The sequence below is a fragment of the Oncorhynchus mykiss genome, chromosome 20 (assembly GCF_057628025.1).
Source record: "Oncorhynchus mykiss isolate SJ-2025 chromosome 20, ASM5762802v1, whole genome shotgun sequence".
Taxonomy (NCBI): domain Eukaryota; kingdom Metazoa; phylum Chordata; class Actinopteri; order Salmoniformes; family Salmonidae; genus Oncorhynchus; species Oncorhynchus mykiss.
The window spans coordinates 44,439,015-44,455,993 of NC_143041.1; the positions used below are offsets into that span (position 1 = coordinate 44,439,015).

The following is a 16,979-nucleotide window of genomic DNA, read 5'->3' on the forward strand; positions in this document are numbered from 1 at the left end:
GACTACTGTAGTACTGTACTACTGTCTGAACTAACTACTGTAGTAGTACTGTCTGAACTGACTACTGTAGTACTGTCCTACTGTCTGAACTGACTACTGTAGTACTGTCCTACTGTCTGAACTGACTACTGTAGTAGTACTGTCTGAACTGACTACTGTAATACTGTACTACTGTCTGAACTGACTACTGTAGTAGTGCTGTCCTACTGTCTGAACTGACTACTGTAATACTGTACTACTGTCTGAACTAACTACTGTAGTAGTACTGTCTGAACTGACTACTGTAATACTGTACTACTGTCTGAACTGACTACTGTAGTAGTACTGTCCTACTGTCTGAACTGACTACTGTAATACTGTACTACTGTCTGAACTAACTACTGTAGTAGTACTGTCTGAACTGACTACTGTAATACTGTACTACTGTCTGAACTGACTACTGTAGTAGTACTGTCCTACTGTCTGAACTGACTACTGTAATACTGTAGTACTGTCTGAACTAACTACTGTAGTAGTACTGTCTGAACTGACTACTGTAATAATGTCCTACTGTCTGAACTGACTACTGTAGTAGTACTGTCCTACTGTCTGAACTGACTACTGTAGTACTGTACTACTGTCTGAACTGACTACTGTAGTACTGTACTAATGTCTGAACTGACTACTGTAGTAGTACTGTCTGAACTGACTACTGTAATACTGTACTACTGTCTGAACTGACTACTGTAGTACTGTACTACTGTCTGAACTGACTACTGTAGTATTGTCCTACTGTCTGAACTGACTACTGTAGTAGTACTGTCCTACTGTCTGAACTGACAACTGTAGTACTGTACTACTGTCTGAACTGACTACTGTAGTAGTACTGTCCTACTGTCTGAACTGACTACTGTAGTAGTACTGTCTGAACTGACTACTGTAATACTGTACTACTGTCTGAACTGACTACTGTAGTACTGTACTACTGTCTGAACTGACTACTGTAGTATTGTACTACTGTCTGAACTGACTACTGTAGTATTGTCCTACTGTCTGAACTAACTACTGTAGTAGTACTGTCCTACTGTCTGAACTGACTACTGTAGTAGTACTGTACTACTGTCTGAACTGACTACTGTAGTACTGTACTACTGTCTGAACTGACTACTGTAGTACTGTCCTACTGTCTGAACTAACTATTGTAGTACTGTACTGTCTGAACTAACTACTGTAGTACTGTACTGTCTGAACTAACTACTGTATATCTGTACTACTGTATGAACTAACTACTGTAGTACTGTACTACTGTCTGAACTGACTACTGTAGTATTGTCCTACTGTCTGAACTGACTACTGTAGTACTGTACCACTGTCTGAACTGACTACTGTAGTAGTACTGTCCTACTGTCTGAACTGACTACTGTAGCAGTACTGTCTGAACCGACTACTGTAATACTGTACTACTGTCTGAACTGACTACTGTAGTACTGTACTACTGTCTGAACTGACTACTGTAGTATTGTCCTACTGTCTGAACTGACTACTGTAGTAGTACTGTCCTACTGTCTGAACTGACTACTGTAGTACTGTACTACTGTCTGAACTGACTACTGTAGTAGTACTGTCCTACTGTCTGAACTGACTACTGTAGTAGTACTGTCTGAACTGACTACTGTAATACTGTACTACTGTCTGAACTGACTACTGTAGTACTGTACTACTGTCTGAACTGACTACTGTAGTATTGTACTACTGTCTGAACTGACTACTGTAGTATTGTCCTACTGTCTGAACTAACTACTGTAGTAGTACTGTCCTACTGTCTGAACTGACTACTGTAGTAGTACTGTACTACTGTCTGAACTGACTACTGTAGTACTGTACTACTGTCTGAACTGACTACTGTAGTACTGTCCTACTGTCTGAACTAACTATTGTAGTACTGTACTGTCTGAACTAACTACTGTAGTACTGTACTGTCTGAACTAACTACTGTATATCTGTACTACTGTATGAACTAACTACTGTAGTACTGTACTACTGTCTGAACTAACTACTGTAGTACTGTAGTACTGTCTGAACTGACTACTGTAGTAGTACTGTCCTACTGTCTGAACTGACTACTGTAATACTGTACTACTGTCTGAACTAACTACTGTATAACTGTACTGTCTGAACTAACTACTGTAGTACTGTAGTACTGTCTGAACTAACTACTGTAGTACTGTAGTACTGTCTGAACTAACTACTGTAGTAGTACTGTCCTACTGTCTGAACTGACTACTGTAATACTGTACTACTGTCTGAATTAACTACTGTATAACTGTACTGTCTGAACTAACTACTGTAGTACTGTACTGTCTGAACTAACTACTGTATAACTGTACTACTGTATGAACTAACTACTGTAGTACTGTCTGAACTAACTACTGTAGTATTGTACTACTCTCTGAACTAACTACTGTAGTACTGTACTACTGTCTGAACTGACTACTGTAATACTGTACTTCTGTCTGAACTAACTACTGTAGTATTGCACTATTGTCTGAACTGACTACTGTACTACTATCTGAACTGACTACTGTAGTACTGTACTACTGTCTGAACTGACTACTGTAATACTGTACTGTCTGAACTGACTACTGTAATACTGTACTGTCTGAACTAACTACTGTAGTACTGTACTACTGTCTGAACTAACTACTGTAGTATTGTCCTACTGTCTGAACTAACTACTGTAGTACTGTACTGTCTGAACTAACTACTGTAGTATTGTCCTACTGTCTGAACTGACTACTGTAGTAGTACTGTACTACTGTCTGAACTGACTACTGTAATACTGTACTACTGTCTGAACTAACTACTGTATAACTGTACTGTCTGAACTAACTACTGTAGTACTGTACTGTCTGAACTAACTACTGTATAACTGTACTACTGTATGAACTAACTACTGTAGTATTGTCCTACTGTCTGAACTAACTACTGTATAACTGTACTACTGTATGAACTAACTACTGTAGTAGTACTGTACTACTGTCTGAACTGACTACTGTAGTACTGTACTACTGTCTGAACTGACTACTGTAGTAGTACTGTACTACTGTCTGAACTAACTACTGTAGTAGTACTGTACTTCTGTCTGAACTAAGCCTTTTTCCATTGTTATCCATAAATAGAAATAATCAAGTCAAATCAACATAATAATAGCTGAATGGTTTTGGTTGCATCATGCTAAGTGTCTGCTGTGTGTAACTGGTCTAAACTGATGTGTCATGTTGACCATCCCGCTGGTCTATAGATCACTCCTTTCACTGTGTTTGTTGGAATTTGGGGAGGGGACCTCAAGCATTGAGTGATCTGAAACCACACATTACTTTAGTTTACAGTGGAAATTATTTAAAAAAAAACAATCTTATTCGGTTTGAACCATATAGCAATTCAGTATTTACTCAGAAATAAAACTATACAAAAATATAATAATACATGTAAATGTGTATACCTTCAGTACAATTATTATTTAATAAGTACTATAGGCGTATAATACTTACAAATATAATGAACTTGACAATAATAAACAGCCATGGGTAACTCAGCCACAGAAAAACATCAACTACAAGACAACAATAGAGCTTTGATTTTCAACAGGCTTTTTGAAGTGCGGAGACTTCCCAGCTGTTGTTAAGGGCAGCAGTGGATAGGTATCGCGATGGCTGGAGGTGTGATCGTATGCATGAAGGATAGAAGCAAGCGGGTTAGGTATAAATAAAATAAGAGAGTTTTTGTTTTTTTTACCAAACCACCGAGGATGAAGAACACCATGAAAAGTCGTCCCAGGGTAGTTTTGGCATACACGTCTCCATAGCCCACAGTGGACATGGTAACCATCAGTAAGTAGACACATTCCCAGTAGGAAAGTGACTGGGAATTTTGGAAGTTTTCCCAAGGATCCCCTGAGTTTTCCACCTAGAACAAAGGTCACAATACTGGATATTGAAAGAGAGGAACATACGGAGAGCCTTTTTCTTGTACTCAGTCTTGTATTACAACTTACTAACTCACTCACTCTCAACTCACTCATCTGAGTTATTACTTACTTACTCAGTTATTTCTGAGTTACTTTGTGACTCACACCTTATCAATGATGTACTGTCTTCAGAACTGTAATAAACATTTACATTTTCAGAAGCAATGACTATGCTACCATCTAGAGGCCCTACACATTCTAAAAACAGACTTATTCCACAGGTATAACATGCATCAAAGTACTGTAGCTATATCTCTGTAGCTATATCTCTGTAGAATTTATCTGTAGGATAGCTACTGTATGTAGGATATCTCTATAGGATCTCTGTAGAATATCTCTGTAGCCATATCTCTGTAGCTATATCTCTGTAGAATTTATCTGTAGGATATCTACTGTATGTAGGATATCTCTATAGGATCTCTGTAGAATATCTCTGTAGCTATACCTCTGCAGGATATCTGTGTAGGATATATCTCTGTAGAATAGATCTGTAGGATATCTACTGTATGTATAATATCTCTGTAGGATATCTCTGTAGCTATATCTCTGTAGGATATATCTCTGTAGAATAGATCTGTAGGATATCTACTGTATGTAGGATATCTCTGTAGGATATATCTGTAGCTATATCTCTGTAGGATATATCTGTAGGATATCTACTGTATGTATGATATCTCTGTAGGATATCTCTGTAGCTATATCTCTGTAGAATATATCTGTAGGATATCTACTGTATTTAGGATATCTCTAAAGGATATATCTGTAGGATATCTCTGTAGCTATATCTCTGTAGAATATATCTGTAGGATATCTACTGTATGCATGATATCTCTGTAGGATCTCTGTAGGATATTTCTGCAGGATATCTACTGTTTGTAGGATATCTCTGTGGGATATCTCTGTGGCTATATATCTGTAGGATATCTCTGTGGGATATCTCTGTGGCTATATATCTGTAGGATATCTCTATAGCTATATATCTGTAGGATATCTCTATAGCTGTATCTCTGTAGGATATCTCTGTAGGATATCTACTGTTTGTAGGATTTATCTCTGTAGGATATCTCTGTATGATATCTACTGAATGTATGATATCTCTGTAGGATCTCTCTGCAGGATATCGCTGTAGCTATATCTCTGTAGGATATCTCTGTAGGATAACTACTGTATGTAGGATATCTCTGTAGGATATCTCTGTAGCTATATCTCTGTAGGATATCTCTGTAGGATATATACTGTATGAGGATATCTCTGTAGCTATATCTCTGTAGGATTGCTACTGTATGTGTGATATCTATGTAGGATATATCTGTAGGATATCTCAGTAGCTATATGTCTGTAGGATATATCTCTGTAGGATATCTCTGAAGAATATCTACTGTATGTAGGATATCTCTGTAGGATATCTACTGTATGTAGGATATCTCTGTAAATATATCGCTGTAGGATATCTCTGCAGCTATATCTCGGTAGGATATCTACTGTATGTAGGATATCTCTGTAGGATATCTACTGTATTTAGAATATCTCTGTAGCTATATCTCTGTAGGATATCTGTACAGCTATATCTCTGTAGCTATATCTCCGCAGCTATATCTCTGTAGGATATCTCTGTAGGATATCTACTGTATGTAGGATATCTCTGTAGCTATATCTCTGTAGCTATATCTCTGTAGCTATATCGCTGTAGGATATCTCTGTAGGATATCTCTGTAGCTATATCTACTGTATGTAGGATATAAGACTGAATATTTACAATCATATAGTTCTTCCGTTTCGCCTTTATGGTGCTGGGTAACTCACCAGATGTATGAAGCCTGCCGCTGTTAGCCATGTACTTATGAAGATTGAACACAAGTTCACCAGTTTTATGGAATTGCTATTGAAAACAAGAGAGCCAGACAATATCAATGAACATTGATAGTGTTGAACACCAACATACCTGCCTTGTGAAGGTTTAAAAGAAGTGTACAGGATCCATATTTGGTAATAAAATGTCGGTAGCACTTTGATTGACCTGTTTGTCAAAACAGTGCCGTAATATAGTCATGAACATAACAAAAAGTAGTTTGGTTTCTCCAGTTGTTACTATATTCCCTTGCACTATAAGTGCCTACCGGGGGATTTTGTTTAAAGAACATCCTTTGAGAAAAAGGGTGATATCTGGTGATAGAACCTCCTTTAGGATAAAGGGTTATATCTGGTTATATCTGGTTACAGAACCTCCTTTAGGATAAAGGGTTATATCTGGTTACAGAACATCCTTTAAGAAAAAGGGTGATATCTGGTGATAGAACCTCCTTTAGGATAAAGGGTGATATCTGGTGATATCTGGTTACAGAACCTCCTTTAGGATAAAGGGTGATATCTGGTGATAGAACCTCCTTTAGGATAAAGGGTGATATCTGGTGATATCTGGTTATAGAACCTCCTTTAGGATAAAGTGTGATATCTGGTGATATCTGGTTACATAACCTCCTTTAGGATAAAGGGTTATATCTGGTTACAGAACCTCCTTTAGGATAAAGGGTGATATCTGGTTATAGAACCTCCTTTAGGATAAAGGGTTATATCTGGTGATATCTGGTTACAGAATCTCCTTTAGGATAATGGGTGATAGCTGGTGATATCTGGTTACAGAATCTCCTTTAGGATAATGGGTGATATCTGGTGATATCTGGTTATAGAATCTCCTTTAGGATAAAGGGTGATATCTGGTGATATCTGGTTATAGAATCTCCTTTAGGATAAGGGGTGATAGCTTGTTATATCTGGTTATAGAACCTCCTTTAGGATAAGGGGTGATAGCTGGTTACACACTGAGCTGCTCAACCCACAATATTATGTAACAGCAACAAAACAACAATTTTATGATGTTACAGTCTTTACTGTATATTCCTATGGTAATTTTTAAGTCTTTACTGTATATTCCTATGGTAATATTACAGTCTTTACTGTATATTCCTATGGTAATGTTACAGTCTTTACTGTGTATTCCTATGGTAATATTACAGTGACTTGCATTGTCCTGTCCAGTGTTAGTCTGGCCTGACCCCAGCCCATTTATGCACTGTTTGTTCTGTCCTGCTCTGCCCTTACCTTCATCACAGTTAATGAGTCTGGGGATTATTCTGAAGCATTTTGTTGAGCTATAAGCTCTTCCTGACATCTGTGCCTCACAAAGCTTTAATTCAAAGCAGTAGGGTAAACGATATAATTCATCATGCTGCATCATGTCCAATAGGTTTCCAAGAGCAGAATCATCAATTCAGAATCCATTTGGAATTGAAGAAAAATTGAATATAGGATATATTATACATCCTAAAGAACAACATGTAATCCCTTTAGTTTTTAAAAATGAAATAGATGATTTGCTTGTTATCATAGCAGTACAATTTAATACAATACGGTAAATGATTTAATTCCCCAAATATGACAGAGATATACCAAACTGTTCCCCCCAGTTATCCAGCAGGACTGAAAGTAGGCCATGCTCACTTGACTAGCTGTCAATAACAAAAATATTTGATCCAATAACAAAGTTGCACAAGTTCTGAGATTAAGTTCTATATTTAACACATGTCCAGTAGCTACTGTGCATTAAAAAGCCCGCTGTGCATTAAAAAGCCCACTGTGCATTAAAAAGCCCGCTGTGCATTAAAAAGCCCACTGTGCATTAAAACGCCCGCTGTGCATTAAAAAGCCCGCTGTGCATTAAAAAGCCCGCTGTGCATTAAAAAGCCCACTGTGCATTAAAAAGCCCGCTGTGCATTAAAAAGCCCGCTGTGCATTAAAAAGCCCACTGTGCATTAAAAAGCCCACTGTGCATTAAAAAGCCCGCTGTGCATTAAAAAGCCCGCTGTGCATTAAAAAGCCCGCTGTGCATTAAAAAGCCCACTGTGCATTAAAAAGCCCACTGTGCATTAAAAAGCCCGCTGTGCATTAAAAAGCCCGCTGTGCATTAAAAAGCCCGCTGTGCATTAAAAAGCCCACTGTGCATTAAAAAGCCCACTGTGCATTAAAAAGCCCGCTGTGCATTAAAAAGCCCGCTGTGCATTAAAAAGCCCGCTGTGCATTAAAAAGCCCACTGTGCATTAAAAAGCCCACTGTGCATTAAAAAGCCCGCTGTGCATTAAAAAGCCCGCTGTGCATTAAAAAGCCCACTGTGCATTAAAAAGCCCGCTGTGCATTAAAAAGCCCGCTGTGCATTAAAAAGCCCACTGTGCATTAAAAAGCCCACTGTGCATTAAAAAGCCCACTGTGCATTAAAAAGCCCACTGTGCATTAAAAATCCCACTGTGCATTAAAAAGCCCACTGTGCATTAAAAAGCCCACTGTGCATTAAAAAGCCCACTGTGCATTAAAAAGCCCACTGTGCATTAAAAAGCCCACTGTGCATTAAAAAGCCCGCTGTGCATTAAAAAGCCCGCTGTGCATTAAAAAGCCTGCTGTGCATTAAAAAGCCCACTGTGCATTAAAAAGCCCACTGTGCATTAAAAAGCCCACTGTGCATTAAAAAGCCCACTGTGCATTAAAAAGCCCACTGTGCATTAAAAAGCCCACTGTGCATTAAAAAGCCCACTGTGCATTAAAAAGCCCACTGTGCATTAAAAAGCCCGCTGTGCATTAAAAAGCCTGCTGTGCATTAAAAAGCCTGCAGTATCAGAAGAGCCAGTAAATGTATTGTATAATTGTAAAACTGCGTCAATATTCATCACAAATGAAGTCAGAATTACAAACATTGTCATAACATAGCGCATGCACATTTTTGAAATACTACTAATTAGAATGAATACAAATCTAATTCTAGTTAACCTAAAGACACTGAACGTGGAGAACATTAAAATGCACTTACCTTGTTTTTAATATATTCAAAAACTGTAAGATTTCTGAGAACTGTATCAATCTTAAGGCCCTTAAAAACCGTAAGCCTGTGTAAGAGAAAAGTACAAGTTACTCAGAGTGAATTCTTTGTTACATGTTATTTACATCGAGTCATTGTTATTCGCCTGTACACAGTAAACAAAAGCAAGTAAAATCACAGCACACCAAATTGCATACCTTTGAGGCCTTCATCCATCGTTAAAATCTTTAATGGACTCATAGATAATAACTAAAGAGCCCTTTAAAAAAAAATAGCAGCACCAAAGCACAACCAAGGTACAGGGCCTCTCAAAACATCCGCAGAGAAGCAAGTAGCAGAGACTACAAACAAAAAATATTTAAAAACCTTATTCAAAACAACTCAAAGAATCTTCTGAGGAATAAATGCAACGTCAACGTCTCATACAGAGTAATACATCTCGGGAGACTCACTAAATCACAAAGCACGAGCATCTACCAGAATCATTTTTCATTACTAAAAAGGACTAAAAGAGTGAAAAAGCAAGAGATGAAAACCTGGATTAGTCGGACCAAAGACAGGTGGACCGGCCCAGTTTAGATGGGTCAACAGCCATGACGTCAAATAATCCCACATTTGTAGCCATAAAAAAAAAATATCTAAGTACCTTTCCAAGTGCTCAAGGTCAAAGGTGAATTGCCACAAGCTGTTGCATCATTACCTTCAAAGGTCTGTGCCACACACACACACACACACACAGAGACACAGACACACACACACACACACACACACACAGACACACACACAGACACACACACACACACACACACAGACAAACACACACACACACACACACACACACACACACAGAGAGAGTATAATCTGATCATCCAACAAATGGATGTGAAATAATTAATTGCTTATTGTTATAGCACCGAAGGCTGTTTCAGTATGGCATGCAACTGTATTTCAATCCCACAATGCCCTGCTGGGAATAACTGTGTACTACAGCAGATGCACTGTACATGTAAGCCTACTGTGTTGTCAACGTGGTGCCACTGGGAATGTTTATTTACATTTGTTTTAGAATTGTAATTTCCTCCTTTCTCAATGATTATTGTCCATAAATCCCTAAATTATAACATCAGATTATGTAAACTTGGATAGTTAATGAAATGTCCTCAAAACAAAAATGTGTTGACTGTGTCAATCCCAGAAAGTTACTAAAAAAAACATTCCAATAATGCACAATTCTAGGCCACTAAAACCTCTTTCATGTACTCTACCAGCACTAGAGCTGTGTACCATGGTGTTCATGACTCTGATTAAGTCCTGCACTGTAAACAAATTACTCTTTTGGATCAACCTACAACAAAAAATGTGTCAACTGGTTACAAGTAAATTAGATCTCAATTGAAATACACTAAATTTGTCGATACCAAATAAATGATTCTATGCTGTTATATTTGATTATTAACAAACCGATATTTTAAGTTGTAACCTATTTTTTTCACTCAACCAAATTTCCCCTTTGTGTTAAATAAGATAAATACTCACTAATGTATATACCAAGTAGATTTTTCACTTTAGAATAACTTAATAATCCAAATTTCTTACATTTCTTCATTTCCTGTTCATCAAATATTAAATTGGTTCCGTAACATGAAAAAATGTCTAGAAACACTTCCTTTACATAACACTGTCACATTAACTGTACTGTCATTTACTGACAGCCAGTCTTGTCGCTGCAACTCCCGTATGGACTTCGGGAGAGGCGAAGATCGAGAGCCATGCGTCCTCCCAAACACCACCATGCCAAGCTTCTTCTTGCTTCTTGACACACTGCTTGCTTAACCTGGAAGCTATCAGTACCAATGTGTCAGAGAAAATACCTTCCAACTGACGACCGAAGGTACCTGGCCTGCCACAAGGAGTCGCTAGAGCACGATGAGACAAGGAAAACCCGGCTGGCCAAACCCTTCCCTAACCCGGGAAAACGCTGTGCCAGCTGTGAAAGAAGCAGGAAGACACAGGTTGTTCCGGTCCTCTTTCTCCACGACCTGCTGTTGTTGTTCCGTCTTGACCCTGTAGCCGTTCTGGAAGAACGCCGCGTGTTCTGAAACGTCGCAGAGCGCGTGCCCCCATCGGGCCCTCTGTACACTAACAACTTAGTCAGAATCATGATGTCTAATATCTTTTGACAAATAATTACGTCGGGCAAAGCTTCCTGAAATCCATAGTACGTTTCCCAGTTGATGCGTTTCTCGCTGAGTCAGTGTGTAGATATGGTTCTGTTTAAAAAGGCTTCACAACATCCCCTGGTATCCAGCGTAACCCAATTCCTTACAACAGCTTACTCTATCTATCCCCTGCTTCTTTCCCCTTCCTTTATCACACAAGGAATCAATCACAGGCTCTCGGTATCCATCTCAGACAGCAGAGAAGAAGAGGAGCAGGTGGGCGCAACATGTCTCTGTCCACCAAGAAGAGATCAAATAAAACATGTTCTGTAGGCGTGTCGGGATCAAATTTCCCACAGATACTGTAGTATCCTCGTTATGATCATCAGTGGTGTAGGTCAAACAGAAAACAAGCCCCTGTTCTGTTCCATCGGGATATTACAGCATAAGCTCCTTGTTTGAGCTCCTTGTTTGAGATCCTTGTTTGAGCTCCTTGTTTGAGCTCCTTGTTTGAGCTCCTTGTTTGAGCTCCTTGTTTGAGCTCCTTGTTTGAGCTCCTTGTTTGAGCTCCTTGATTGAAAAGCTGCCATAATCCTCACCATGATACCGTATGAATAAATATACTATTACGGTAGCTTTCAATCAATGTAACGTAATGTAATGTAATGCTTTTCAGTCTGTTGTACAGTAGGATTGCTTCCTTTTCCTGCTTTGAGATACTATGTGGTATGTGACAATAGCCGGCAGTCATCTTTTATAACAGCAGTTGTCATTAATTCAGGGTCACAATGAATGATTGCTAAAGCCTCTCAGCTCTAGACAGAGTTTGACTCGGGCACTGACACGTCACGTGGTGATACACATTCTTTCTGGTGACAGTTTTGAGCAGTTACGATACGTCCTACCCTAAAATGACTGTCTATGACAGAAAGTGACTGCTGTCTGATGAGATGTACTGTACATTGTCTGGTAGTAACGGGACAGACTTGCCTCACAGTCTGATTGGTCTCTGTCTTTTCCTGTATGGGTCTGCTATGTCATATCAGAACATCGTAGGCCTATAGATTTCCAGTGAAATCACAATGTCCAGAATCAAGACACAACATAAAACCTTTCCAGCGAGATTAACAGAATAAAACATTTTCAAAAGCATATCTTTAAGTGCAATCGTTAAGGCTAGCTCCAGTGGACAGCTGGACGGTAAAAGCCCATTTCTGTGTTTACTTGTACAGCTCATTAATAAAAAACTGGAGCATTTGGAACAGAAATTAGCTGCTGTCTTTTCTAAAATGGGTAATGTTCTGTTGCTCCCTGGGTTTCATCCATACAAGGCTCTTACAAAGTTACTTACTCAAACAGCAATGGCTTGGATTTAATTGGAATGACAAACTGGTTTTATTTTCTGTCCAGAGGTATAAAAAACTAAATCAGTTGAACGTCCAACTAAGAATAATTAGGCATGGAAACTCCACTTGTAGAGTAGCTAGGCAACAGCAATCAACAGAATTACTTAGTATGTTGCCAAGGGTAACCTATTAGCAGTTAGGTATAGAACTAACTTGGAGGGTAGACTATAAGCAGTTAACTGTAGTAGTATCTTGGAGGGTAGACTATAAGCAGTTAACTGTCGTAGTATCTTGGAGGGTAGACTATAAGCAGTTAACTGTAGTAGTATCTTGGAGGGTAGACTATAAGCAGTTAACTGTAGTAGTATCTTGGAGGGTAGACTATAAGCAGTTAACTGTAGTAGTATCTTGGAGGGTAGACTATAAGCAGTTAACTGTCATAGTATCTTGGAGGGTAGACTATAAGCAGTTAACTGTAGTAGTATCTTGGAGGGTAGACTATAAGCAGTTAACTGTAGTAGTATCTTGGAGGGTAGACTATAAGCAGTTAACTGTAGTAGTATCTTGGAGGGTAGACTATAAGCAGTTAACTGTCATAGTATCTTGGAGGGTAGACTATAAGCAGTTAACTGTAGTAGTATCTTGGAGGGTAGACTATAAGCAGTTAACTGTCGTAGTATCTTGGAGGGTAGACTATAAGCAGTTAACTGTAGTAGTATCTTGGAGGGTAGACTATAAGCAGTTAACTGTAGTAGTATCTTGGAGGGTAGACTATAAGCAGTTAACTGTAGTAGTATCTTGGAGGGTAGACTATAAGTAGTTAACTGTAGTAGTATATTGGAGGGTAGACTATAAGCAGTTAACTGTAGTAGTATCTTGGAGGGTAGACTATAAGCAGTTAACTGTAGTAGTATCTTGGAGGGTAGACTATAAGCAGTTAACTGTAGTAGTATCTTGGAGGGTAGACTATAAGCAGTTAACTGTAGTAGTATCTTGGCATCTGTAACAGTTTACTTCCAACTAAGGCTGACCACAATTAGTTGACTGGTCGATTGTTTGGTCGATAGGCTGTTGGTCGCCCGAGATAATTTTTTTTGTTGAGCAGTAGCAAATATATACAGCGCATTCGGAAAGTATTCAGACCCCTTGACCTTTTCCACATTGTGTTACATTACAGCCTTATTCTAAAATTTATTAAATATTTTAAAAATTCTCATCAATCTACACACAACACCCCATAATGACAAAGCGGAAATATCACATTTACATAAGTATTCAGACCCTTTACTCAGTACTTTGTTGAAGCACCTTTCGCAGCGATGACAACCTTGAGTCTTCTTGGGTACGAAGCTACACGCTCGGCACACCTGTATTTGCAGAGTTTCTCCCATTCTTCTCTGCAGATCCTCTCAAGCTCTGCCAGGTTGCATGAGAGCATCGCTGCAAAGCTATTTTCAGGTCTCTCCAGAGATGTTTGATCGGGTTCAAGTCCGGTCTCTGGCTGGGCCACTCAAGGACATTCATAGACTTGTCCCGAAGCCACTCCTGCATTGTCTTGGCTGTGTGCTTAGGGTCATTGTCCTGTTGGTAGGTGAACCTTCACCCCAGTCTGAGGTCCTGAGAGCTCTGGAGCAGGTTTTAATCAAGGATCTCTCTGTACTTTGTTCCATTCATCTTTCCCTCAGAGTGACCATCGGGTTCTTGGTCACCTCCCTGGCCAAGGCCCTTCTCCCCTGATTGCTCAGTTTGGCCGAGTGGCCAGCTCTAGGAAGAGTCCTGTTGGTGGTTACAAACTTCTTCCATTTAAGAATGATGGAGGCCACTGTGTTATTGGGAACCTTCAATGCATCTCAAATACACTACAGTCCCTGGTTCAAATCCAGGCAGAATCACATCTGGCTGTGATTGGGAGTCCCACAGTGCGGCACACAATTGGCCCAGCGACGTCCGGGTTTGGCCGAGGTAGGCCGTCATTGTAAATAAGAATTTGTTCTTAACTGACATGCCTAGTTAAATAAAGGTTAAATTTAAAAAAGTAAATACCACAGCTGGACTCCAATCAAGCTGAAGAAACATCTCAAGGATGATCAATTGAAACAGGATGCACCTGAGCTCAATTTGAGTCTCATAGCAAAGGGTCTGAATACTTATGTAAATACAGTGTTTTTTTTTATTTAATTTTTTTATAATTTTGCCATAAATTTCAAAAAACATGTTTTCACTTTGTCATTATGGAGTATTGTGTATAGATTGATGAGGGAAACAAATATGTGATCCATTTTAGAATAAGACTGTAACGTAACAACAAAGAAGGGAAGGGGTCTGAATACCTTCCGAATGCTCTGTATATACATTTGTTAATGGAACAAGAGACACTTGTCTGATTCGCACCTATCTCTGTGAACTAATCCATTGCAGAGGTTGAGACTAGTCCATTGAGGAGGTTGAGACTAGTCCATTGAGGAGGTTGAGACTAGTCCATTGCAGAGGTTGAGACTAGTCCATTGAGGAGGTTGAGACTAATCCATTGAGGAGGTTGAGACTAGTCCATTGAGGAGGTTGAGACTAGTCCATTGAGGAGGTTGAGACTAGTCCATTGAGGAGGTTGAGACTAATCCATTGAGGAGGTTGAGACTAATCCATTGAGGAGGTTGAGACTAATCCATTGAGGAGGTTGAGACTAATCCATTGAGGAGGTTGAGACTACTCCATTGCAGAGGTTGAGACTAGTCCATTGAGGAGGTTGAGACTAGTCCATTGAGGAGGTTGAGACTAATCCATTGCAGAGGTTGAGACTAGTCCATTGAGGAGGTTGAGACTAGTCCATTGAGAAGGTTGAGACTAATCCATTGAGGAGGTTGAGACTAGTCCATTGCAGAGGTTGAGACTAGTCCATTGAGGAGGTTGAGACTAATCCATTGCAGAGGTTGAGACTAATCCATTGAGGAGGTTGAGACTAGTCCATTGCAGAGGTTGAGACTAGTCCATTGAGGAGGTTGAGACTAATCCATTGCAGAGGTTGAGACTAGTCCATTGAGGAGGTTGAGACTAATCCATTGAGGAGGTTGAGACTAGTCCATTGCAGAGGTTGAGACTAGTCCATTGAGGAGGTTGAGACTAGTCCATTGAGGAGGCTGAGACTAATCCATTGCAGAGGTTGAGACTAGTCCATTGAGGAGGTTGAGACTAGTCCATTGAGGAGGTTGAGACTAATCCATTGAGGAGGTTGAGACTAGTCCATTGAGGAGGTTGAGACTAATCCATTGAGGAGGTTGAGACTAGTCCATTGAGGAGGCTGAGTCTAATCCATTGCAGAGGTTGAGATTAATCAATTGAGGAGGCTGAGACTAATCCATTGAGGAGGCTGAGACTAATCCATTGAGGAGGCTGAGACTAATCCATTGAGGAGGTTGAGACTAATACATTGAGGAGGCTGAGACTAATCCATTGAGGAGGTTGAGACTAATCCATTGAGGAGGCTGAGACTAATCCATTGAGGAGGCTGAGACTAATCCATTGCGGAGGCTGAGACTAATCCATTGAGGAGGCTGAGACTAATCCATTGCGGAGGCTGAGACTAATCCATTGCGGAGGCTGAGACTAATCCATTGCGGAGGCTGAGACTAATCCATTGCGGAGGCTGAGACTAATCCATTGCGGAGGTTGAGACTAATCCATTGCGGAGGCTGAGACTAGATAGGAGGAAAACGCTACGTCTGGCGCAAACCCAACACTTCTCATCACCCAGAGAACACCATCCACACAGTAAGGCATGGTGGAGGCAGCATCATGCTGTGGGGATGTTTTTTATCAGCAGGAACTGGGAAACTGGTCAGAATTAAAGGAATGATGGATGGCACTCAATACAGGGAAATTCTTGAGGGAAACCTGTTTCAGTCTTCCAGAGATTTGAGACTGGGACGGAGGTTCACCTTCCAGCAGGACAATGACCCTAAGCATACTGCTAAAGCAACACTCGAGTGGTTTAAGGGGAAACATTTCAATGTCTTGGAATGGCCTAGTTAAAGTCCAGACCTCAATCCAATTGAGAATATGTGGTATGACTTAAAGATTGCTGTACAACAGCGGAACCCATCTAACTTGAAGGAGCTGGAGCAGTTTTGCCTTGAAGAATGGCAAAAATCCCAGTGGCTGGATGTGCCAAGCTTATAGAGACATACCCCAAGGTGACTTGCAGCTGTAATTTCTGCAAAAGGTTGCTCTATAAAGTACTGATTTTGGGGGGGGTTGAATAATTATGCACACTCAAGTTTCCTGTTTTTTTTTGGTCATATTTCTTGTTTGTTTCACAATAAAAAAATCTGTTTTTACATCCATTGAGAATAACAATAGTTTTTTTTGTTGCACCTGTCCCGTTATCTGGTTTTAATGACCATTTTTGAATGCCTTTCTAACCAATCAGAAACGAGTATTCAACAATGCTGTGGTATAATATCAATTAAATGAAACTGTTCCACAAAAAATTGCATTAGGAAAAAACATATATGGTACTCAAATCGGTAGAAATGGTAAGATAAAATGACATTCCACGTGAGAAAGGTTGCCGACTCCTCATGTAGCAGCCTATTACCAAAACATCAGGA

At 39.7% G+C, this 16,979-nt stretch overlaps 1 protein-coding gene across 4 annotated transcripts in view; it reads right to left on the reverse strand.

Moving 5' to 3' along the window:
• Positions 1-16,979, reverse strand: part of LOC100301650 (calcium-activated potassium channel subunit alpha-1a) — a 204,527-nt gene that overhangs the window by 76,771 nt on the left and 110,777 nt on the right. For all 4 annotated transcript variants that reach the window (XM_090213112.1, XM_090213114.1, XM_090213111.1 and 1 more), the window contains exons 6-8: positions 8,862-8,937; positions 5,810-5,885; positions 3,775-3,945 (exon numbers count right to left, since the gene is read on the reverse strand). In XM_090213112.1, the coding sequence (XP_090069238.1) occupies positions 3,775-3,945; positions 5,810-5,885; positions 8,862-8,937 (323 nt within the window). The remainder of the gene's footprint in view (positions 1-3,774; positions 3,946-5,809; positions 5,886-8,861; positions 8,938-16,979) is intronic.